Source organism: Mesoplodon densirostris, chromosome 6 (genome assembly GCF_025265405.1).
Source record: "Mesoplodon densirostris isolate mMesDen1 chromosome 6, mMesDen1 primary haplotype, whole genome shotgun sequence".
Lineage (NCBI taxonomy): Eukaryota > Metazoa > Chordata > Mammalia > Artiodactyla > Ziphiidae > Mesoplodon > Mesoplodon densirostris.
In genome coordinates this window covers 75,355,062-75,380,539 of record NC_082666.1, presented here as the reverse complement: position 1 = coordinate 75,380,539, position 25,478 = coordinate 75,355,062, and the positions used below count along the sequence as shown (strand labels likewise).

Sequence of the window (25,478 nt, the reverse complement as noted above, 5' to 3'; positions counted from 1 at the left end):
CAGTGGGAATTCGCCCATTCCTCTTCTTTATTCCTAGAGAGCTTTGTATTCTATTAAATAGTTGCCATCACTTGCTTTTTTTTTTTTTTTTTTTTTTTGTGGTACGCAGGCCTCTCACTGTTGTGGCCTCTCCCGTTATGGACCACAGGCTCTGGACGCACAGGCTCAGCGGCCATGGCTCACGGGCCCAGCCGCTCCACGGCATGTGGGATCTTCCCGGGCCGGGGCACGAACCTGTGTCCCCTGCATTGACAGGCGGACTCTGAACCACTGCGCCACCAGGGAAGCCCACCATCACTTGCTTTTATGTAAGAGTTGTAGTTGTGTGTCTCATTAATCTGTAATCTCTGAGGTCTTAAGAGGTAGGATTCATGTCATCTTCATCTTGGTATGCCTGTTGTGGCTTGTGTAGTACCCAGCATAGCCAACAGGCTCAGTGTTCAACCAGCAAATGTTTGCAGCCCACCTCCTTGGTGCTGCCTTAACGCTGGGCATCTAATACAGAGCAAGACACAGGCACAGTGCCTGCTTAGGAATATGTGGGGTTGAATTGAGCCCTACCAGTTGCCAATCTTAAATTGTCATACTCTTGGCAATTTTCTCCCAGCCTGTTCACCTGGATATTTCCCCTGCATGAACAGGTGGCTTTCACTCTGTCACACATACTTGGATTCTTCCGCCTCATACCTTACATCTTAAATGGAAGTTGTAGTATATACTTTCTCTCCATCACGTGCTCTAAGGTAGGCTTAAAATGGTGTTGTCTGTTAAATGCCTTGAGTTCCAGGGAGAGGAGACCAGGTAGGATGTGGTTATCCAGAGAGGGGTATTATTGGAGGCCATTTGGAAAGCTCTTTCTAGCTCCCATGGCCTCTTTGCTCCTTTCTCCGCTTGTTAACAATCCAAGCAGAGAGAGGTGGGGGAGGTCCAGTCACTTCCTCTTGCTTATTTATCTGGTCTGGTTTGTTGGACTGGTTGAACCTGTGGATGAGAACCTGAGCTGGTAACCTCTAAGGTGGGAGTATGGCCATTGGTCTACCTTCCTTCTCACCCACAGTTTTTTGGGGAAGGTCTCTACAGATCTATCACCCCTTTTAGATGGGAGGAAATAAACTGTCCTTACTGCTTCATCATTTACAGCCTTTATAGTCTCTGTGGTAATCTCATTTAAAGTTTTAGATCCTTTAGTTTCATACCCCAATTCATTTTGTCATTTGGCTTTTTTAAATGTTGATTTCAAATCTCAGATGAAAATATATTGTGAGAAAGTCTTTAGTTTCAACTTAATGAAAGTAATAATCATAAGGCAACCCAGACCATAAAAAAAAACCCAACACGTAGAAATTCAGTGTGACTCCAGTGTTAAACCTTAAATGTGTTTGGGGAAATGCACTTTGTTGAGTAAGGTTTAACGAAGACAGAGGATTCTTTTCTGGCCTTTTAAGATAGGCCCATCATCCATAGCATCCTCTTCCTAATTTCAGTTTCCCAGCTGGAATCTCACACCTCCGCTCGGGCACACCCTTTTGGTGTTGGTTGTGGCCTCTCCTTGGAAACTCTCCCTGATGTTAAGTTTTAGGCGCAAATCCTTCTAATCCAGGCAGGTAAAGAGGAGTGTTCTTCCAGCACCCAACGCTGTCCACACCTAACAGGATGGAAAAGAACTGTAAGCCCTTGCTGGACCTGACCTGTCCTGTCTTTCTAATCCCCTTCAAGTCCTGTCAGCCTCCTTGGGCTATGAGGGAGGTGGGTAGAGAAGGAGCCCTGGTGGTGAGGAAGGGAACTGTGCCCACTTTTCTCCATCACTGCAGTTCCCTTAGACACCCAGGTTTTGGTGTCATATCCCATCGCAAGTCTGAGAGGAGAGGATGGGTAACATAGCGTCGTAAGGTATTTGAATTCTTTAAGGGTTGAGGGGAAGTCTCAACGCAGGTCCTTCATAAGCATGACAGCAGAGCATCTTGCTTTCAACCTGTCTCTTTTTAGGATGAAGACTTACAGGTAGGGTTTTTGCTATTAAGATTACCTGCAAGAGAAGTGGTGGTAGGGATCCTAGGCTGTTGTTTTGGTTCTTGTCTTTGTCTTCAATTTGTTTCAACAAGGACTCTAGCAATTTTACATGAGAAGAAAAAAAAAGTTGGCCACCTGGAAAATGGGAAAAGGAAAGGGATGGAAACAGGAATGAAATTGGATCCCAAATGGATACCATTAAGTCCTTGCTTGGTGTCATACTGAGTCCTGGGAGCATGTTCAGTTTGACCAACCAAGGTTTTGTTTTCATTTGAATTAATTGCCAAGATTTTTTACATTAATTTCATATAAAAATACCAATTTCTGCAGCTTATCTTTTTTTTTTTGCTGTACGCGGGCCTCTCACTGTTGTGGCCTCTCCCGTTGTGGAGCACAGGCTCCGGACGCGCAGGCCCCGCGGCCACGGCTCACGGGCCCAGCCGCTCCGCGGCATGCGGGATCCTCCCGGACCGGGGCACGAACCCATGTCCCCCGCATCGGCAGGCGGACTCCCAACCACTGCGCCACCAGGGAAGCCCTCTGCAGCTTATCTTGAAAAGTCAGAAGATCTGCATCACTGGATGTGTACTTCCACAGGGCCACAGTCATCTGGAGAGGACAGGTGCCCTCTGGTCGCCCCCAAATCCGTCTGAACCCCTGCCTTTCCATCATTAACCTGGACTCTGAAGGTAGTTGAACTTGTGATCTGAACCTTGAGGCTGCTTGAATTGCTTAAGGGGCTGCCCCTAGTTTGGCTGTCAGCTTCCTTTAAGCCAAGATGAAGAACACACTTAGGAGTTGCAGAGTTTGCTTGGTTTAGAGCTGAGGTTCTCATCCCTGGCTGTGGCAGAGACTCATCTGGGAAGCTTCTAAAGATGCTGATGCCCCTGTCCCCACCACAAGAGATTCTGATTCATTGGGGTGGGGATGGGGGGACAAGTCAGCAGAACTGTGGCTACTGATATGCCTGGTTGCCATCTCAAAGTCCTGCAGCCACCATCCAGGGAAGAAGGACCGTTGGGGCACTGTCTGCCAGCCTGGTGTCACAGAAGCCTTTGCCTACAGCCCATTTCCCCTCTCACAAGGAGTCACCTTTCCTGGCTACTCCCCACCTATCTGAGGAAAGGTCTTGAGCACATCTTCATCCTCCCAGATCTCATTTGGTGGCTTCTTCTGTACATAAATTAAAGAAGAGTAGAGGCAGAGAGGTGTGTCTTTCTCCCGACAGTGGGAACCGTTGTGACTGACACTCTCCAGTCAGAAGAAGCTCCTATTTTTAATTCTTCTCCCATCCCAAACTTTTGTCATCCTTGATAAAGGACTAGACATTTACTTGCATACAGTGACATTTTCTGTTAGACCTTGCCTTCATAGAAGCACACAGACAAAATAATGACCTTCAGCCTTTTTGTAGAATAAACTATATTCATATTTATAAAATAAAAATTTAGCAGAATTTTTTTCCAGGATTAAGGAACACTACATTCAGTTGCTTTCCTCAGTTTAATTCTTAAGAACAAGTCTTTTGATATTGATACTTAGTTTGGAATATAATAATGTGACTAAATAATACCAGAATTTTCTCAGAAGTACAGAGGAGAAAATTTCTCTCTTAAAAGCAAATGATAGGGCCTCCCTGGTGGCGCAAGTGGTTGGGAGTCCGCCTGCCGATGCGGGGGATACGGGTTCGTGCCCCGGTCTGGGAGGATCCCATGTGCCGCGGAGCGGCTGGGCCCGTGAGCCATGGCCGCTGAGCCTGCGCGTCCGGAGCCTGCGCGTCCGGAGCCTGTGCTCCGCAACGGGGGAGGCCACAACAGTGGGAGGCCCGCATACCACAAAAAAAAAAAAAAAAAGCAAATGATAAAACAAGCCTAAGGAAATTTTTTGAATGATGGATGTTTTCTAAAACTGGATTGTGGGGATGGATGCACAACGGTATACATTAACTAACACATCAAACTGTATACTTAAAATGGGTGAATTTTATGGTACATCAGTATCTCAAAAAAGTTTTTCTTAAGTCCAAAAACAAGGAAAAAATTGATCTAACTCAAATCTCTTATCTAATGTGGTGTCGTTGGGTAAAATCACTTGGAAGTTTTTGGATCCTATATTTCAAAGTATCTGGCACTTGAAGCTTTGTTCTTTATTAGTTTGTTATTTCTCTTTGAATCAGTTTATTTGGCGTAAAACAAGCCCAAATGAATTCCACGTCATCTTAAAAACTGATCTTTGTAGCTTCACGCAGGAAAATGTCTGTTTCAAAGACAGTCACTTTTAAAGCACTCAGCCACCAGGTGTGGAGCCAAGGATGGAATGAGAACGTAAGTGGAGTGAGGTAGGGTGTGTGCCAGCACTAAGGTGGACCAGTTAGATCTCTGCAAATCCAGGGGTTCTTGTAAAACTCTGCCTCTCTCCACATAGCTGTCCCGTTTTGAATTTTACAAAACAGACCATTTAGAGTCATCCTTAATCTTTGTTAATCTCTGTTTTACTGTTTAGACCTAGCTTTTCTTACTTGCCCTGTAGAAGAGTTCAATTAAACTTTATTCCACTAGAGTCAGTCACATTTACCCAATATACTTAGGCACAAGTGAAGAACAGATTTAAAAGAACCCTTTTTTTCCCTCTTTTTTTTGGTGGTGAATTTAAACCATTAGAGGGACATCTTATTCTTAGTAAACGTTTAAAACAGAAACAAAATGTCGCTCAGAAATGTTTTCCCCCTAAAACAGAATGCACTTGTTTGGGAACTCATTCTGTGTCTTTGAAAGTCACATGATCTAATTGGAATAAAATGTTTAAGGAACTATGAAAAAAAAAAAAGGTTTGGGTCTGTGGTTTACAAATGGGAGTGTTTTTAGCCTTTAAATTACATGTTGCATTAAATAAGAATAAACCAAGAAAAGAAATCACTCGCCTCAAGCCCAGCCTGGGTTCAGCATAACACTGAATCATTTCCTTCATAGAACAGCCCTGCGCTATGGCTCAGATTGTGACAGGGAGCTTTTCTCAGCACTGGAGGGTTTGGGGGAGGGACTAAATCAGCAGGAAGAATAAGGACACATTTGCCGCCTTTCAGTCTGTGTTCTTCCTAGAATTAGCAGATTTATAGCTGTATTTCTAGGTTAGCATTTCATGTGTCTGAAGGATACGAGCATAGTTTGTTTGAAAAATTGGAAGGGGCATGGGAGAGGTCTGTCTTTACCTCTGGGTTAAGATCCTTGCTGGCAGTTTCGTTCATTGGTAGTTTTTGCTGTCTCACTGACGCCTAGACTCCTGGAATTAAACCCCGTGGCCAGCAGGCTGTTAGTTGGTCAGGAAATTCCAAATGGGTATAAATAAATGCTCTGCAGCAGCTCCTGGGCTCTTTGCCTGCTAACGTGTGCAGGCCCTTTAATGCTGAGGGAAGTGGGCCTGAGACTTGGCTTCCTGCTTGCTGAAAATTACAGTTATTTTGTTTCTGGGTGGGTAAGTAAGAAAGCCCAAAAAAAGAAAAATAGAGGAGAGTGTGACGTTTGGATGGGGGTTGGTGAAATATAAACTCAAGCTCTGTATGTTATAAAAAAATATTTGCTTTTCTTACAGGCTGGAAAGAATAACTCAGTCCTGGATTTTTGGTTCAGTGACAGTTTCGGCTTTAGCCCGTGGCTCTAACATAAAGGTGTCATTGTCGTGGGAGTGAGAGGTTGTATGTATATGTTAAGGTCTGCGTTTTTGAGTTTATGGCTTACTTAAATCCCAGAATTTCCTTTCTTGTTGGTAAATCCATTTTTGGTCATTTGTTTTCAGCTCTGTTTTTCTAATAGGGAGCTGCTCAGTGTGCCTTAAAGCCGGTTTCTTTTTCTTATGTAAATACTGTAAAATAAAATAAGGGCCGGGATTCATATAATTACTTTAGCCCCACCCCCTAAAAAAGAAAAAAAAAAACTGTAATGCTTTGTTAGAAAAGCCTTTCTGTCCCGAAGTCCTAGGTTGTGCTGCTTCTCTGCTTTTCACAAAATTAGTCTTTGGCACATTTCCTATGTATGCTTAGAGCAACGTGTTATTTTTGAAGAAAGTTTGGAAAACAGCATTTAGTCCCCAAGCTATGTCCCGTCTGTGCGTGCATGACAAATTTAGGCTCTAGTTCATCAATAAGCCTTTAAATTAGACAGTGGACGTTAGAAGGCAGCACTGCTGAGGCTGGTGAGAACAAGTACTGAAGTGCCCGTGGTATCTTGACTATTACGAGACAGATTTGGGGTAGAGTCACTGCATCTTCTAGTTGGCACTGAACACTGGAGAAGAGGGCCATTATGTGACCCTCCGGCCTCTGTAATGTCACGTCCTCCTTACTACAGTGTGTCCTTTATTAACACATCGCCTGTTCCATTCCCAGGAACTTTAACTCTTTCCACTTTCTTCCCTCTCACCGCTCACCTGCAGCCTGGCTTCTGGACCCCTAAGGCCTGCCCAGGATAGGACCGATGATACAGCAAAAGGAAGCTGCATGTAGGGATTGTTAAGTTGTGCCACTTGTTACCATGCAGCTGGAAAGTGCTGCCCAGTGGAGTGGGCAGAGAGCAAGGCCCCGGGCTCTGTATGAGTTCATCTGGTCGGACAACTGCTCTAATTAATTTCTTCCTTCACTTGCTCACATAGCATGCGATGTTATGGAATTTTGTGTGAAGTATAGTGAAAGGGTCATGATCTGGAAGCAACCTTTGGAAATCATCGAGTTCCACCAGTCCCCTCATTTTATGTGTACAAACCTTGTCGCTGAGTGTGCAATCCCAGACCCTTGTTGCCCATTGCTTGTCTGTGAACTAGGAAGTATTTGTAGCTCCTGTACTTGTTTTATGAAAAAATTATACCACCCCCCGCCCCCAAGTTTAGTCAAGCCATTCTGGATGACTGCATGGAAATGCAGTCAGTGGTTCTAAAGCACACGTCTCTGCACAGTGTGTTAAAGAATGCTCTACTCTTATGACTTCAGTAGAGATAGAAGAATGAGATTGTTGATAAAAATTAGTGCCTACCTTTGTCCTCTTATTGTGAGAAGAAAATATCTTAACTTGGTCGTAATATACTTTTAAAGATTGGGGAAGTTTTTCCACTTTTACTTTTATTTTACTTCCTTCCTATGCATAATTGATGCTGGACTAGGGCTCCCTGTATACCTAACCAGCACCCATACTCCACTCCCCTGAGCCCTAGTGTGCACACACATACACATGAACATCCTCTGCAGGACCCAGCCAGCATCTCCCTCAGCCAGCAGAAACCAATTTAGATGTTTAGCAAACTCGATTTTGAAAAGCATCACAAATACCTCAAACCCTAGCTTTGTGGGCTAGGGGGAGAAAAAGCAGGGTGGAGGGAGAGGAGTTCTGGACTATCTGGATGCCAGGGCTATGTGCTTCACCAAACAACAGAGGGTGGTCCAATAATAGTAAATAATAATAGTAGTCTGCCGACATAGCTCTAAGTACTCCACAAAAACACTGTGAAGCAGGTCTATTATTTTCCCAATCATACAGCTGGAACAGAATCTAACTCGCCAATGGCTGGAAAGTGGCAGCGACAGGATTCGAACCCAGGCAGTCTGGTCCCAGAGTGCCTGATTTTAATCACTACAGCTCTTCCTCCACCATACTTAATTAACTGGTACATGCCTAGACATGGGGTTTTTCATTTCACCAAATACCGAGCGTGCTGTGTGCCAAGCACCATGCTATGCACTGAAAGATAGAAAAGTACTACTTGGCTTCTGCCCCACAGCACACCTACAGTCTGCTGGGGGAAGACAGGCACGTGCCTGGCAGTCACAACACAGGTCAGTACGTATTAGCAAAGAGTTCTAGGAGAATGGAGGAAAGAAGGTGACCAGTTCTTTCCAGGACAAAGCAGTTAGGGATAAAGGAAGACTCTACAAAGGATGGGATATTTGGGTTGGGCCCCTAAGGTGAAAGCAGCTAATTCTGACAGATGGAAGAAGCTGGGGAAGGGCGTGCCAGGTAGAGGGAACAGAGTGATCAAAGGCAGATAGGCTTAAAGTTGCTTGGTTGGTTGAGATTCAGAGTGGGGGTGGTGGGCAGAGGGAGGAAACTGGGAAGTGCTGGATTGGGGCAAAATTGTTGAAGACTTTTAATGCAACAGAAAGGAACATTTGGACTTTATTTTCTATAATGGGGCTCCTGGCAACCAGTCTGCAAAATTAATATTTGAGAAGCTCTATAAGTTTCCAGGGATACCTCAAACAAATGTAAAATTCCTCAAAGAATATGTAATACAGGAGAGCAGAGACATTAGGCTTGATTAAAAAACAGGCAGCTTAATTTGCATATGAGCAACAACAGAGTGTTGGCTGTGCTCCCTGGTGACTCACACTGACTGCTCTCATGTACCCCAAAGATACTGGAGGCACAAGTAGAGGAGGTTATTATCATCTATATCTACGTAATTTGTTTTGAAATAATTTCAAACTTAGAGCAAATTTATAAAAGAACTCTCATGCCTCCTTCATCCAGATTCAGATTCCCCAGTGGTTAATATTTTGCCATATCTGCTCTGTCTCTTTTTGCATGTATGTATGTGCTTGTGTGTGTGTGTGTGTGTGTATAAAGACATGCATTTGTCATATCTCTTTAATCACCTTCAATCTGAAACAGTTCTTAGCCTTTCTTTGATGACCTTGACAGATTTAAAAATATATATATGGAATCTAAAAAAAAAATGGTACTGATGAACCTAGTTTCAGGAAAGGAATAAAGATGTAGACATAGAGGATAGACTTGAGGACACAGGATAGGAGTGGGAAGCTGGGACAAAGTGAGAGTGGCGTGGACCTATATACACTACCAAATGTAAAATAGATAGTGGGAAGCAGCCGCGTAGCACAGGGAGATCAGCTTGGTGCTTTGCGATGACCTAGAAGGGTGGGATAGGGAGGGTGGGAGGGAGACTCAAGAGGAAGGGGATTTCTGTGCATTAATTTTATATCCTGCTACTTTACCAAATTCATTGATTAGCTCTAGTAGTTTTCTGGTAGCATCTTTAGGATTCTCTATGTATAGTATCATGTCATCTGCAAACAGTAACAGCTTTACTTCTTCTTTTCCGATTTGGATTCCTTTTATTTCTTTTTCTTCTCTGATTGCTGTGGCTAAAACTTCCAAAACTATGTTGAATAAGAGTGGTGAGAGTGGGCAACCTTGTCTTGTTCCTGATCTTAGTGGACATGGTTTCAGTTTTTCACCATTGAGGACGATGTTGGCTGTGGGTTTGTCATATATGGCCTTTATTATTTTGAGGAAAGTTCCCTCTATGCCTACTTTCTGCAGGGTTTTTATCATAAATGGGTGTTGAATTTTGTCGAAAGCTTTCTCTGCATCTATTGAGATGATCATATGGTTTTTCTCCTTCAATTTGTTAATATGGTGTATCATGTTGATTGATTTGCATATATTGAAGAATCCTTGCAATAAAGGAATTACCCAATTTGGGTATAAACCCAACTTGATCATGGTGTATGAATGGGAGAATCCTTGCAATAAAGGAATTACCCAACTTGGAATAAACCCAACTTGATCATGGTGTATGAACGGGAGAAAATATTTGCAAATGAAGCAACTGACAAAGGATTAATCTCCAAAATTTACAAGCAGCTCATGCAACTCAGTAACAAAAAGACAAACAACCCAATCCAAAAATGGGCAGAAGACCTAAATAGACATTTCTTCCAAAGAAGATATACAGATTGCCAACAAACACATGAAAGAATGCTCAACATCATTAATCATTAGAGAAATGCAAATCAAAATTACAATGAGATATCAACTCATACTGGTCAGAATGGCCATCATCAAAAAATCTAGAAACAATAAATGCTGGAGAGGGTATGGAGAAAAGGGAACCCTCTTGCACTGTTAGTGGGAATGTAAATTGATACAGCCACTATGGAGAACAGTATGGAGGTTCCTTAAAAAACTAAAAATAGAACTACCATATGACCCAGCAATACCACTACTGGGCATATACCCTGAGAAAACCGTAATTCATAAAGAGTCATGTACCACAATGTTCATTGCAGCTCTGTTTACAATAGCCAGGACATGGAAGCAACCTAAGTGTCCATCGACAGATGAATGGATAAAGAAGATGTGGCACATACATACAGTGGAATATTACTCAGCCATAAAAAGAAACGAAATTGAGTTATTTGTAGTGAGGTGGATGGACCTAGAGTCTGTCATACAGAGTGAAGTAAGTCAGAAGGAGAAAAACAAATACCGTATGCTAACACATATATATGGAATGTAAGAAAAAGAAAAAAGATGATGAAGTACCTAGGGGTAAGATAGGAATAAAGACACAGACCTACTAGAGAATGGACTTGAGGATATGGGGAGGGAGAAGGGTAAGCTGTGAAAAAGTGAGAGAATGGCATGGACATATATACACTACCAAACATAAAATAGATAGCTAGTGGGAAGGAGCTGCATAGCACAGGGAGATCAGCTCAGTGCTTTGTAACCACCTAGAGGGGTGGGATATGGAGGGTGGGAGGGAGGGAGATGCAAGAGGGAAGAGATATGGGAACATATGTATATATATAACTGATTCACTTTGTTATAAAGCAGAAACTAACACACCATTGTAAAGCAATTATACTCCAATAAAGATGTTAAAAAAAAAAGAGGGAAGGGATATGGAGACATATGTATGCATATGGCTGATTCACTTTGGTGTACTACAGAAACTAACACAGTATTGTGAAGCAATTATAATCCAATAAAGATCTATTTAAAAAATAAATAAAATAAAAATAGAGACCTGGGAATTCCCTGGCGGTCCAGTGATGAGGACTCTGTGCTTCAATTGCCAGTGGCCTAGGTTCGATCCCTGGTCAGGGAACTAAGATCCTACAAGCCACATGGCGCAGCCTAAAAAAAAAGAGAGACCTGTCCTTCTGTAGGATGTCTTTCAGGTAGGATCCATCAACATTTCCAGATTCAGGCATGCCTTCCGAGCGGAAACCCAACAGAAATGAAACTGTGTTCTTCTCAGAACATGGCCTCAGGGGCACGTGTTGGTAGCCTTGATCACCGGGTCCGTGTCGTTCTTGGTCAGTGCTCTGCACCATACCATCACCATGTTTCTCTTTGTGATTGACACGTATTTTGTGGGAGGCATTCTGAGGCCACACCAATATCCTGTTCTTCAGTAGGAAATCTCTACACCCTAGACTTAGCAGCCGTTGATGATTCCTGCCTGAGTCAGCTACTGTTAATAATCGTTGTTAAGTGGTGATTTTCTGTTTCCATGATTCTTTATTTATTGAACTATAAATTGGCACTCTATTATATATTTCTTATAGCATTATGGACTCCCAGATACCTGATTTATTCAGTGGATTGAAATCTGCTACTATCATTAATCATATTATTTTGATGCCCAAATTATCCCAGGTTTGGACAGTGGAACCTAAGAGAGTTTTGGAGCCAACTAGACCCCTGACACTGTTTTTAAATAGCTCATCTGATGTGTGCTGACACTTGAGGTTAATAACTAGTAGGTAGCACCTGTTATCTGAGTTCTAAGGGTTGTATGCACCTCAGGCAATAGGGGTCAGCTGCAGCAAGATCCTTGTCAGGCAGGCACACAGAGCACTCAGGTGACTAGAGGCAAGCCGACCTGAAGTTCAGCTTGTCAGGGTCCATGTAGTAGGTAGAAGTCTTGAATTTTCAGAGTGTATTGCTTACATTCTCCCAGACCCTCTCCTTTGTCTTTATCCTTCCCTTGGGTAACTCAGGCCCTGGTCAGCGTGGGCAGAGAAGTAGGGGCTGGGGCTGGGAGCACTATGGGTTGGCAATAGCTTGCCACCCATCCTTCCCTCTCTCCTCCACGAAGACACTTGCTGGCTGCCAGGGTCAACGTTGTCTTTGCTACACAGAGATTTTCAGTCCCTGCGGTGCTCATTCTAGTTTCAAATATGGAGCAAGTTTGTGCTCTGCATCTCAACATGCTAAATCAGAGCCTGCATTCCCTAAAATATCCTCTCTCCTTTCTTCCTGCCCTCACTCATGCCACCCCTGTTCCTCCCAGATTAGATGTATCATACTTCTCAAAAGGAAATCCCATCATTTTTCTCTGCAGTGAGTCATCCATTGGTTTAAAGAAAAATATTTTCTTTTTTATTAGCAGAATGAGGTCATAGATAGAGCCCTAGAGGTGAGTACAAGGACTGATCCCCGTCTCTAGCTCTGCCCAGAGGAGCTGAGATTTGTCAGGCCTTCTCAGTTTCCTCTTGAATAGTTTAGGGGGGAAGATGTGGACCACAGGCTGCCGCCAAATGCAGGCAGGCTCTAAGTTCTGGTGGTTTTAACACTATGGCTAGCACTTATCTAGTTGAGTAAATAAAACTCACACAGTGCAAAGGAATTTGTGATACCACAAGAAAACCTCACAGGGACTTGAACAGTCCATGGAAAACCTAATGGAGGCAGCCGAAGAGAATTTTAATACATACTCCAGCATCTAGCCAGATCAGCCTTGCTAAGATGCAAATCTCATCATTTCACTCCCGTGTTTAGACCCTTCAACAGCTACCTGATGCACCTGAGAACCACAGACCTGACTCCCAGGGCCCTGTGTGATTGGGGCTTGGTCCCTTCTCTGCCTCGGTTCGTGTTTTCTTTATCATGCAAAACTCTTTTCAGTTCCTGAAAGTGGCAGGTTTCACATATGCTGTTTTCTCTGCCTAGAATTTCTGCCATCCCAGTCTCCCTGCCAAACACCCACCCGCCCTTAGCCCAGTGGACCCCTCAAATACAGCACCCTGGCAGAACACTCCCTGAGCTCAGCTCAGGTGGGATCCCTGCTCTGCCCTAGCAGAATCCTGTCTTTTACTCTCACAGCACTTATCACAGTTGCTTTTATATATGCATCCTTTGTCTGTCTCCTAGAGTTCACAAGTTCTACCCAGGTCGGCTCTCTGTCCATTTTGATTTGCCCCTAGCAGTGTTTGCCACATGGTAGGTTCGTAATAAATACTTACTGAATGAAAGAATAAATCCATCTTTCAGTCTGACAGTTGCATCTTCCCTAGGTCACATTCCCTCTCTGAGGTGTGGGAACAGGTAGACCTGGAATGTGGGACCAGTATGAAGAGGAGCAGTGACGGAGACAATGGAAGAATGTGCAGGTTAATGTCTGTGGGGACAGGTTACAAAAGCAGAGATAAGATCATCTGTGAGAGGAAATCTAACTATTTAGGGAGAGAAGCCAGAAGGAGTTATGAAGAGTTTCGGATATGAGAAAAAAACCACATTATAACTTAGCCACGTAAACAAACCAAGCCTGTAAAATTGAGTTATGCTACGTATGACGTGTCAGTTGGCCTGGTATTTCGCATGAACTCTGGCATGCACTTTGCTTTTCTTCATGTTGTCATTTTATTTGAACGAAGCATTTGGGTAGCTGTTTAAAACAGCTGCAACCTGAAAAGAAGTCTAGGTGAAATCAGGTAGGTAATATAAACTCCATGGAACAGGGATTCAGGCTTTATAGAACAGGCTCTAACATCTAATAGGTGCTCATCATTCGAATGAATGATTGGATGGATTTGTTAGCTAGGAGGGGAAAAGAGCAGATATAAAAAAAATAATTCTTTGGTAAATGAAAAAGCAAGAGAAAGTCTCATCTGCCATACATTCTTTTTTGTTTGTTTGTTTATTTTCTCGGTATGCGGGCCTCTCACTGTTGTGGCCTCTCCCGCTGCGGAGCAAGGGCTCCGGACGCGCAGGCTCAGCGGCCATGGCTCACGGGCCCAGCCGCTCCACAGCATGTGGGATCTTCCGGGACCAGGGCACGAACCCGTGTCCCCTGCATCGGCAGGCGGACTCTCAACCACTGCGCCACCAGGGAAGATCCTGCCGTACATTCTTGGAAAACAATGAGGAACACTTACATTGTTATCCTTTTCTTTGTGTGTTCTCTAACAAATGGTATTTCTCAATAGATTTGGTACGAGAAGCTCCTTGGGACTCAGTCTTAAGGCTGACAGTGTCATCAGGAGAGCTTTCCAGTTAAACCTGTCCAGAAGGACCTGTTCCACTTCACTGTCTTCTTCATCCCCTGCTCCATGCCGGGAAAAGTTGATTTGCTAGCTCAATTACTTTCATACTCTGAGTGATTAACTTCATGAGAACTTCTCTCTCTTAAAGTTCATCTCTAAGTTGATCCTACTGCTTTTCTTTCCTGCCTCTCAGCCTTAGCTGATGTTGAATCTTTTTGACTGCTTCAGACAGCAGGATGCTTACACTCTGCTGCTTTTAAGTGTGGGGATCTATGTTTAATTATGTGCTTCTAGGGGATTGACTCAGCTCTTAGGGCAAAAACTTCATGGTTCATGTGAGAGGGGACAATACGGTAATGGGAATTAGCAGAGTTCTTCAGTTTCAATAGTCAGGTAGACTATCTGGTGAAGAAAAACACATAAAGAGTGTGTGGAAGTCTTGGCACATAGGTGCAATTATTTTTCACGGCACCATTAGTCAGTAATTGGGCCTAGAGTTTGCAGCAGTAAAACCAGAACAAAGAAGTCATTGTATCCTAGTTAATAGATAGAGTAATAATATCAAAGTTTTGTCCATTTAAAAGTTCACCGGGACACATTATTTCAGAAACCTCCAGTGTTTTTTGCTCATAGGAAAGAATGGCTCACTGTGATAGTGTATGTAGAGAAGTATTTAGTGGTTTCTGGCTCAAAAATGGCATTTTTATTACCCTGTCACTTAAGCATGATGGTGTGGTCCCACTGAGAAAAGGAAGACTTGGAGACCGCAGCTTACATGGCCAAATTCTCAATTGCTATATGTGAATTTTTACTATGCTCACTGTCTTTAGCATAGGCATTCTCAGCCTCAACACCACAGTCTGCACTCAGTATCCACAGGGGATTGATTCTAGGACCCCTCAGGGATACCAAAATCCGTGGATGCTCAAGTCCCTTGTATAAAATGTCGTAGTACAGTTGACCCTCTGTATCTGTGGGTTCCACAGATAAAGAGGGCCGATTGTATTGACATTTTGGACTGGATAATTCTTCGTTGGGAAAGGTAGGACCCTCCTGAGCATTGTAGGATGTTTAGCAGCATTCCTGGCATCTACCTACTAGATGCCAGTAGCACCACTTCTTCTAGTTGTGGCAAGCAAAAATGTCTCCAGAATTTGCTAAATATCCCCTGGGGGCAAAATCACCCCCAGTTGAGAAACACCACTATCAGGTTAGTACTCCCAGACTAGGTTCTTCTAATCTTCTACCTCCTGGCCACTACATTACTTTTTATGTCTTCCCAAACCAAATATTTGGATATTAAGTTTAGTTTCCTTGAAAAGTTAAAACCATATAATGCTTTATGAATCTGAATGAAATGACTTTTGAAATATCCATATCTCCATTGCACTTTGTTAATGCAGAAAAATTGCAAGAACGATTTCAAATTGTTCTTGGGTCTATACACTTGCCTTGTCACAGAGCACTAGTTTTACAGGTAGCAAACATATAAATAAAGAGTAGAATTACCATCAGTTTGTTGATTTTAGCTTTTCTCTGAACCCATGGGAATTTGGTCTGGACTTGGGGAGTTGTCTCTAGTTAGTGCTATCACATTTGGTGTTTGGTTACCCCAAATTGCTAACTGTCCAAACTGGGTTGGGGCAGAGAAGAGGGAAGAGGGACTCTGACCCTTGGTGTCTAGGAAGCTGGTCGACCCAGAGATGATGGCAACCTGAGAAGCCAGGTGGACCACTGTTAGAAGCCTATCCACTTAGCCTGGTACACAGGTATAAATTCTGGTGGTTCCGCCTCTTTGCTTCACTTCTGCCTTGCCTTTTATTTATTTATTTTTCTATGCACTACCCCCCTCCCACTAGACTGTGAGCCTTGTAAGAACAGGGGCCTTGTCTCCTTTGTTCACACTGTGTGCCCAGCTCCTACAATAATAGTACCTGGAAAATAGTAATAAGAGAGAGAGGTGTTACCAAAATTGTTTTTTTTAATCAATATTGCTTATAAATATAAGTTAAATATATGAATCATTTTTTATTTGGTCCTCACGTCACGCTTGGGTACTATAACATTTTAACTGGTCCCCTTGAATTTAATCTCTTTCCCTATCTCAGTTTAATCCACACACAGCTATGAAGACAATCCTTGCTGAGCCTTTTGGCCCCCTAGCACAGGGCCTGGTATGCAGTCTGTCAGTGACTAAATGGACGAGATTCCCCTGCTCCAGGACCCGGTGTGGTGTCCTCTTCTGTACTTGGTCATCCCCCTCTCTTCCAGCCTCGTCTTTCCTTGAGCTGCACTAACAGGCTCTGCCTGGCTCTTCTCCACCACCTACCTGTCTTTCCATTTTACTCTATCACTTACCTTGTCTTCAGAACTCATCTCCTGCTTAACTCCATTCTGTTTTGATCATTTATTCAAATATCATCAGATTGTGCTTGTTGATAATATACCTTTGTAATTGACCTAACTTAGTGTTATGTTTAGGGTGTTTGGCATTTATCTCACAGCTAGACCGTACCTCATTTTATTTCTTATAAATCCTTCCTCTTCCTCTTTCCATTGAAGAGGACCATTTTCTGCACCCAATTAAGCTTTCAATAAATGCTATATAATGAAGGTAGAGGTGGTGCCAGGAGCAGTCTCTACCACTGGATTTCCAGACATTCAGAAAATTCTTGTAAACACCAGGGACAGCCCTCTGATTCCAGACTATTTTGTTAGAAGCTGTTACTTTCCGGATTCCAGTTGCAGATAACAGCCAGTGGTTTTTGGCTTTGTATAAGCAGGCATAGCTCTGTTAGTCCAAAAAGGCTTTTTAGGAAGTTAAGAGTCTCCTTTATAACCCATTCAGAGATTTTTTTTTAACTGCTGTTTTTACACATCCTTAATTATTCTTGAATTTATCAATTTTTTTGTGATGAAAATGTTTTAATGTAACATCTCCCCCAATTTATCGTTAAACATTTTTCTTTTCAAGATCTGGTCTTAATTTTTTTTTTTTTTCTTTTGTGAGCGGGAGAAGACACTGAGGAGAGAGTACTGTATCCATTAGAGTTCAGTTTAGCTCTAAGTAACAGAGACCCCAAACAAACAATAGCTAAACAAAATAAAAGTTTATCTTTCACATAAATGTGTAGAGGTAGGCTTTCCGGGAGTAGTGTAGTGCTCTGATCCACAAAGCTCTTAGAGACCCAGGTTCCTTCTAGCACCTTGTTCCTCCATCCCTAAGTATGATCTCATAGTCCATGATAGCAGTGCTATTGTTCCAGTCATCACATCTGCATTCCAGGCCACAGGATGGAGGAAGGAACAAAGAGAAAGGCTGTCAAAGAACAATTCCTGTGTCTTTTAGGGGAGGCTTTTGGGAGTTGCTACGTGACATATCTGCTTATGGCCATACTAACAGCAAAGGAGGCTAGGGAAATACAGTGTTTATATTTGACCAACTAAACAAAGAGAGTCCTATTAGTGTAGAAGAACGAGGTAACACATACTGAGGAACATCTAGTTATCTTTGCTATGGCTGCCCCATACATCCCTCTGTCAAATGAGCTTTCCTGGAGTTTATTTCAATACATTCCTCTTGCTTCAAAACAGTGACTTCTTGTCATCATATTTTTTTAAAAAGATAAATACCTATGTGTTGTAAAAATTTGTAAAAACATAAAGAACAACGTTAAAATCACCATGATTCCACAACCTAAAGATAGTCACTGAAACAGCATCATGTAAGAAATGTCCTTAACACTAATATAGAACAAGCAACTTCAGACTACAGAGTATTTAGATGTTTTTCAAGGTTCTCTGCTACACTGTATATGCAGTTATTCCTTCAGTAAACATTATAAAACATCTTAGTCCCCAGCATCTTGTTAATTCATGTGTGTGGTTGGAAGGGAGAGCAAAGAAAGAACTTTTAAAAATTATATTTGTTGCTCTCAAGATACTTACAGTCTAGTACTGAGAGACAAGACAAACATATATGAAAAAGTTGGTAAATCAATCAGGGCATATAAGTGCTGTATTTGTGTTAATGTATGTAAAGGTACACTAGAAAGCAGAAGATAAAGTAATCATGACACTAGGTGTCTTTATTTAATGGTAGAATAATTTGTACCATGGACAACTGTTTGGAAAAATGACACCTTGAGAATACATCTTGCTTTTTAGTTGCTGGAGAATGAAATTTGGATTACAAGTCCTTAGAACAGTCTGATCAAGCTTAACATGGTTAAATTCTAACCTCTCCTGAATCCCAGATTTAGAAGTCCAAAGTTCATTTAGGGATAATTCAGCATGACCTGTGCCTTTTGTGAACTTCAGAAATAACTAAAGATGGGCCAGTTGAATTTTGCTGAAAAATGGGACGTGCTTTTTTTTTTTTAATCCTGACGTTAGTGCATTAAAAAAATTTTTTTCTGAGGAGAAATCAATGAAAATTAACCTTTCCTAATGAAAATGCCTAAGTGGGAAAATTAACGATGTTAAGACATACACAGAAATACCTAAGCGCTATACCAAAATACTAACAATTGCCACTAGATGGTGAGATATGAGTGACTTTTTTTTTCTTTAGATGGTCCGTACATAACATTTTTTTGTATTCCTCATCGTGTTCCTTTTTTTTGTAGTATAATTGCTTTACAATATTACAGTAGTGTACAATATTATATATAGGTGTACAGCATAGTGATTTTTTTTAACAAGCAAAATGGTTTTTAAAAAGTTATTTTATTTATTTTATTTTCTAAGAAACCTTCACTCGTGGCAAAAGCACAGTGGAGATTACTGTTAAAGGATAACTCCTTGATCCCTGTCCTGAGCCGAGCGCTGGGAAGGTTTCCGCCCGCCCGCTCTGGAACCCATGCCGCGGCGGGTGCTTTCGGAACCCACAGAGAACAGTGGGGCCCATTGTGCCTCCGGCTTCCTCAGGTGGCCCAGGGCCGAGGCCGCCAGTTTCCACACCAGAACACACACTCTTTCATGAAGAAGGGACCTGGGCGGCAAAGACAGAGCCTCTCTGTGGAGACATTGAAACTGGCGGCTTTCTTTCGACTCCTGGCAAAACTGGCCAGAAGAACACACGTTTTCAAAAGCTCCGGGCTTCCTGTTTGCATTCAGAAAGCGGGGGCCGCCGAGTAGCTGAGGGCGCCCGGGGGTGGGGTCGGCGAGCCGCTGCGACCTCATTGGTGAGGACCCGGCCTATGGCATGTGCGCCCGGCCCGCCGGGCCGAGTTCCCCCAGTGTCCACCCTCCTGCGCTGACGGAGTGGAGAGCTTGGGCCCCCGAGCTGGAGTGCGGGCGGCGGGCCGGCGGGAGCGCAGCGGGCGCCCGGTAGGTGTGCGGCCAGCGGGCGGGCGACGGGGCCTCCCCCGGGGCGCAGCCCCCGCCGGCCCGGGAGCGGGGCGGGCGGCAGCGGGGAGCACCCGGCCGGGAGGGTCTAGGCCGGCCCACTTTAGAATCAGCGCGTGCCGTGAGATCTGTCTGACACCCAATCCTGCCGTTTTTCTTGGCTGATGGAATTTCAGACAGCACTGGAAACAGGTCTGGCTGCATACTTTGAGTGAGCATGTTGTCCTTGTGGAGTTAAAAAGGAAAGAAGACACGTTCTGTTAGCCTGAGCCCAAGTTTCCGGGCGCAGAGCTCCTCATCAGCTTACACTTCCTTAGGCTAGAAAATGATTGGTGTTGAGCACCTCTTTCAAATAGAATCCTTTTTCCACGTGGTTTAAAACTGAAATCTAATGGCCAGATTCTAACAGCTAGAACAATTTAATGTTGTTTTTAAATGGGGACACGAAGAGAACATAACCTTTTTATTCCTCTTCTTGGCAGTTTTCTTTTATGTACTTTTCTTTCCAGCGTTTCAGAGGGAAGAGGGGGAGTGGAGGTAAAAGGTTTACTCAGAGCTTTCACACTGTCGGGTGTCACATTCAGCACTGTCAAGGGTGGGAAGGACAGGCCAGCAATCCAAACTGCTGGAAGTATCTGGACCTTGACAAGCAGTTAGGTGGGCTTTTACACCCAAGGATAGGGGCAGGGGTACAGATGGCTTGCATTTTTACTCATCACTTTGGGATCCTTCCCATAGCTCTCAAATGCAGATCTTGTTACTATGACTCTAGGAAAACACATTACTTAATCCTGCAATTTAAACAAAAATGGCCTTGGTTTTCAGTTTGAAATGCATAGCTCAGGTCAGCAGCAAGGTCTGTGCCTTGAAAGATTCCTGTTTCCTTTTCTAAATGGTTTAGCCAGAAGTAGCATTTATCAAATGCCACACGATCCAGTGTTTGGAGTATAGGTTTGCCCTTATTTTCATTCTCCTTTGCATCTGTTTGGATCCATCACAAGTGCAAAACAAGGTATTCTTCGAATAGTGAATGTTTTGTCCAAAAGAAGTCAAAGAGGAAAAAACGTTTCCTCTGGTGCGATAGGGTTTGGTTTTGTTTTTAAATGGGAAGACACACAACATAGGTGAAGTCTATCCTCCAACTGTTCTTACCCCAATGCTGCTGGAGTTAATCACTCAGTGTCCCCTGTGTCCCCGCTTTCTCTGCAAGGAAGGTGTCAAGGCAAATTGTGACCTGGTGGGGGTGGTCAGGCACTGGGGTACGCTGGCCACCAGTTAGAAAGGCTGTACGGTCTGCGAAAGAGCAGTAGGTGGGAGAACTCAGGTCCAGGCTTCCTGGATCTGAACTGACTTGGTCTGTTACTTTAAGACTTCTCACTTTTTTGTGCCTCAGAGTACACTTTATAAAATAGGAGACATAATGACTGCTGTCTATACTTCAGAGGGACTGTAGACGGCAAAAGAAATGATCAACTTGAAAATGCTTTCCAGTCTTTTTAATGCATTCTTTTTTTAAAAAAATCAAGTATTTAGTAAGGACTTACTGTGTGCCTGGATCTTAAAAATCATTTTCTCATTACATTCTTTTAACAACCTTATGATTTAAATACTTGTTTGCATTTTTACTCAGGGGGAAACTGAAGTTCTGAGAAGTTTGTTAACTCTCTCACCCAGTTGTTGAGCTGTAGATTCAGGGTTAGAACATAGATTTGTCAACTCTTAAATCATACTAGCTTACCACACTGCAACATACAACAAATGTTAGTTTTTACCATTATGAGTATTACATGGCATTATAACATTCTCTTCTTTCTGTCTTAGGAAAAGCAGATGATGTTCTGAATGGAGATCATGACAGGGGACAAAAAGGTCCTTATTTTGTGGAGACCCCCTATGGTTATCAACTAGACTTAGATTTCCTCAAATACGTAGATGACATACAGAAAGGAAACACCATCAAGAAAGTGAACATCCAGAAGAGGCGGAAGCCATCTGTGCCATGCCCAGAAACCAGGGCCACACCTAGTCATCAAGGTGTGTGGACTTCCACTGAATCCCTCTCATCCTCCAACAGTGATGACAACAAGCAGTGCCCCAACTTCCTCCTAGCCCAAAGTGAAGTTACATCAACTCCAATCCCAAGGCCACCTGCCCCTCTGGAGACTTCACCCACTTTTCTTACCATCCCGGAAAGCCGACAGCTGCCACCACCATCCCCGCAACTCCCAAAGCACAACCTTCATGTCACCAAGACACTGATGGAGACCCGGAGAAGACTCGAACAGGAGAGAGTCACCATGCAGGTGGCACCTGGTGAGTTCCGAAGGCCCAGGCTGGCCAGTTTTGGAGGCATGGGCTCCACAAGCTCCCTCTCCTCATTTATGGGTTCTGGAAACCACAATCCTGCCATGCAGCAGCATCAGAATGGATACCAAGGCAACGGGGATTATGGTGGCTATGCCCCAGCTGCTGCCACCACTTCTTCCATGGGGAGTTCCATCCGCCACAGCCCTCTGAGCTCAGGGATCTCCACTCCGGTGACCAACGTGAGCCCCATGCACCTGCAGCACATCCGTGAGCAGATGGCCATTGCCCTGAAACGCCTGAAGGAGCTAGAAGAGCAGGTGCGAACCATCCCTGTGCTCCAGGTAAAGATCTCTGTCTTGCAAGAGGAGAAAAGGCAGTTGGCTTCACAGCTGAAAAACCACAGAGCTGCACCCCAGGACGACGTCTGTGGTGTGAGAAAGAGGTCCTACAGTGCTGGGAACGCATCCCAGCTGGAACACCTCTCCCGGACCCGGAGAAGCGGCGGGGAATTATACATTGACTATGAGGAGGGAGAAATGGAGGGCGCGGAGCGGAGCACCCAGAGGGTAAAGGAATTCCGGCAGCTCACAGCAGACATGCAGGCCCTGGAGCGGAAGATCCAGGACGGCAGCTGTGAGGCCGCCTCAGTGCTCAGGGAGAACGGGGAGTGTCGGCCTCGAGAGTGCCAGTCTGTGGCTGTGGGTGCTGATGAGAACATGGACAGCATTGTCGTGCGCCACAGGGGCACCGGGTCCTGTAAGGATGTTGCCGTAGGCACAGTCACTGAGACGAGGAATTCTGGGGTCAGCGTGACAGAAGCCATGCTTGGAGTGACTACTGAAGCCGACAAAGAAATTGAGCTGCAACAGCAGACCATAGAAGCCTTAAAGGAAAAGATCTATCGCCTGGAAGTACAGCTTAAAGAAACCACCCATGACCGGGAGATGACTAAACTCAAGCAAGAGCTGCAAGCTGCTGGCTCGAGAAAAAAAGTTGACAAAGCCATGATGGCCCAGCCGCTTGTTTTCAGCAAGGTGGTGGAGGCAGTGGTACCCACAAGAGACCAAATAGCTGGCAGTCACGTGGACGTGGTTGACACCTGTGTCGGGACCTGCGTGCAGGCAAATAGCGTAGGCATCTCCTGCCAGCCCGATCGTGAGGATAAAGGGGTGGGGCCTGAGCTGCCCATGAATTGGTGGATTGTTAAGGAAAGTGTGGAAATGCATGACCGATGTACTGGGCGGTCCGTGGAGACGTGTGACAAGAGCGTGGGTGTGGACATCAGCGTCTGTGAAACAGGCAGCAACACGGAGGAGTCTGTGAACGACCTGACGCTCCTCAAGACCAACCTGAATCTCAAAGAAGTCCGCTCCATCGGCTGCGGAGATTGCTCTGTTGATGTGACCGTCTGCTCCCCAAGGGAGCGCACCTCCCGGGGCGTGAACACGGAGGCCGTCAGCCAGGTAGAAGCTGCCGTCATGGCAGTGCCTCGAACCACGAGCCGGCACAGCAGCACGGTTCTAGAACAGGTGTCCCAGTTCACCAACACCGAGACAGCCACCCTCACAGAGTCCTGCACCAACACTTCCCTCAGCACCACGGACAAGCACACCAGCACCCGGACTGTGGAGATGCGGACCGTGGCGGTCGGAGAAGGCCGCGTCAAGGACGTCAGCTCCGCTAAGATGCGGTCCGTCGGAGTTGGAACGGTGCTCTCTGGCACCTCTGGGTTTGACAGGCCATCCTCTGTGAAGACCAAAGAGTCAGGCGTGGGGCAGATCAGTATTAACGACAACTATCTGGTTGGTCTGAAAATGAGGACCATAGCTTGTGGTCCTCCCCAGTTGACGGTGGGGCCAGCAGGCAGCCGGAGGAGTGTAGGGGTTGGGGATGAGCCTGTAGGAGAGTTCGTGGAGAGCCCCCAGCCCCAGGCTCCGTCCGAAATGGTGACAGGCTTGGATCACTACATTGAACGTGTCCAGAAGCTGCTGGCAGAGCAGCAGGCGCTGCTGGCTGAGAACTACAGTGAACTGGCAGAAGCTTTTGGGGAACCTCACTCACAGATCGGCTCCCTCAACTCCCAGCTCATCAATGCCTTATCGTCAATCAACTCTGTCGTGAAGTCTGCAAGCGCTGAAGAGCTGAGGCCTGACTTCCTGAAAACCAGCCTGGGTAAGGTCACAGGTAGGTGGTGCTCCTGAAGGTCCTGGGAGTGAGAAAGGATGGGGACGGTGGAAATCCAGGAGGTAGGGATTTTTTTTTTTTTTTTTTGCCTGGCGGAGCCATTTTTTGGAACCATGGAGAAAGCTTCAGAATGGTAACGGGTAGAATGAAAACCAAGAATCTAAATCCATAAGCAGGTCTGCTGATTCTCATTATCTGATAGTTTCATTAAGGCTAGAAGAAGAAAAGCATACTAGTGTTGGCTGGCTTAGGGGCTGTCTTCGGGGGCTGCTGGTTTGATAGGTGTCTTTCAGTTATTTACTGGCTCATTTTATACAGTATGGCCTGAAAAAAAGTCCTGCCCTGTTTGTAACCACAATTACCAGTGTATGATCAATGAAAAAATACTGGTATGAAGTGTTTTTAATTAAAACTTTTTATGAGGGGAGAGAGATTCCATTAATTCATGTATCAGTTCAACAAATAATGATTAAGTACCTGCTTTGTTTCAAACATAGGTATAGGCTCTTGTTTTCATGGTGCTTACATTTCCAGTTGGGGGCACAGGCAATAAACAATATACTTAAATATGTCAGGAGGTGATACGTGCTATGAAGGAAGGAACTCCACTTAGAGAAACTGTGAGTGGTGGCGGAGAGGTGAGGGCAGCTGGAGATGGCATGGTCCAGGAAGGCCTCTCTGACAAGGAGCCCCTGAGCCAGAACCCTGAGACAAGGGAGGCCTTTCCCACTGTTCATTTTGTTAGGTGCTTACATTTTTGTCTTTCTCATATTTTTCCTTATTCATTGGGATTCCTGCTCACCCTGGCTTTTCTTTTTTCTTTTCTTAAAAATAAATTTATTTATTTACTTTTGGCTGCATTGGATCTTCATTGCTGTGTGTGGGCTTTCTCTAGTTGCGGTGGCTTCTCTTTTTTTTTTTTTTGTGGTACGTGGGCCTCTCACTGTTGTGGCCTCTCCCGCTGCGGAGCACAGGCTCCGGACGCGCAGGCTCAGCGGCCATGGCTCACAGGCTCAGCCGCTCTGCGGCATGTGGGATCCTCCCGGACCGGAGCAGCGGTGGCTTCTCTTGTTGCGCAGCATGGACTCTAGGTGTGCGGGCTTCAGTAGTTGTGGCATGTGGGCTTCAGTAGTTGTGGCTCACGGGCTCTAGAGCGCAGGCTTAGTAGTTGTGGCGCACGGGCCTAGTTGCTTCGCGGCATGTGGGGTCTTCCCAGACCAGGGCTCGAATCATCCTACCACTGGGTTCCATTCCTGGCTCTCCAGCTGTCACAAAGCAGCATGACCTGGGGAAGGAAAGTCATCCTTCTTTATACTTCCTTGTGAAATGGGCAGTCAAAGGGCATCCATCCTGTAAGGTTGTCAGTGTGTTCATCACTGGCCCCCAGTAAGCACAGGGTGGCCTTTGTCGTCCTGGGGGTGGTGCTGCTAGCACGTCCAGTGTGGTTTCTTTTGTTGATGTGCCAAAGTGTAGCTGAGGTTTGGGAAGTACTAAGAAAACACACTCTCTACTCTGGCTAAGTGCTACACATAAAATGAATTAAAATGCTTCAAATGATTGGTGTAGT

At 44.6% G+C, this 25,478-nt stretch overlaps 1 protein-coding gene across 5 annotated transcripts in view; it reads left to right on the top strand.

Annotated features, from left to right (window-relative positions):
- The window catches only part of KANK1 (KN motif and ankyrin repeat domains 1), a 59,962-nt gene that overhangs the window by 10,821 nt on the left and 23,663 nt on the right, over nt 1–25,478 (top strand). For 3 of the 5 annotated variants that reach the window (XM_060102254.1, XM_060102255.1, XM_060102250.1), the window contains exon 2: nt 21,242–23,911. In XM_060102254.1, coding sequence (XP_059958237.1) covers nt 21,242–23,911 — 2,670 coding nt within the window. Of the gene's footprint in view, nt 1–19,524; nt 19,613–21,241; nt 23,912–25,478 lie in introns of those variants that run through there. The other 2 variants (XM_060102252.1, XM_060102253.1) reach the window with 2 other exon arrangements.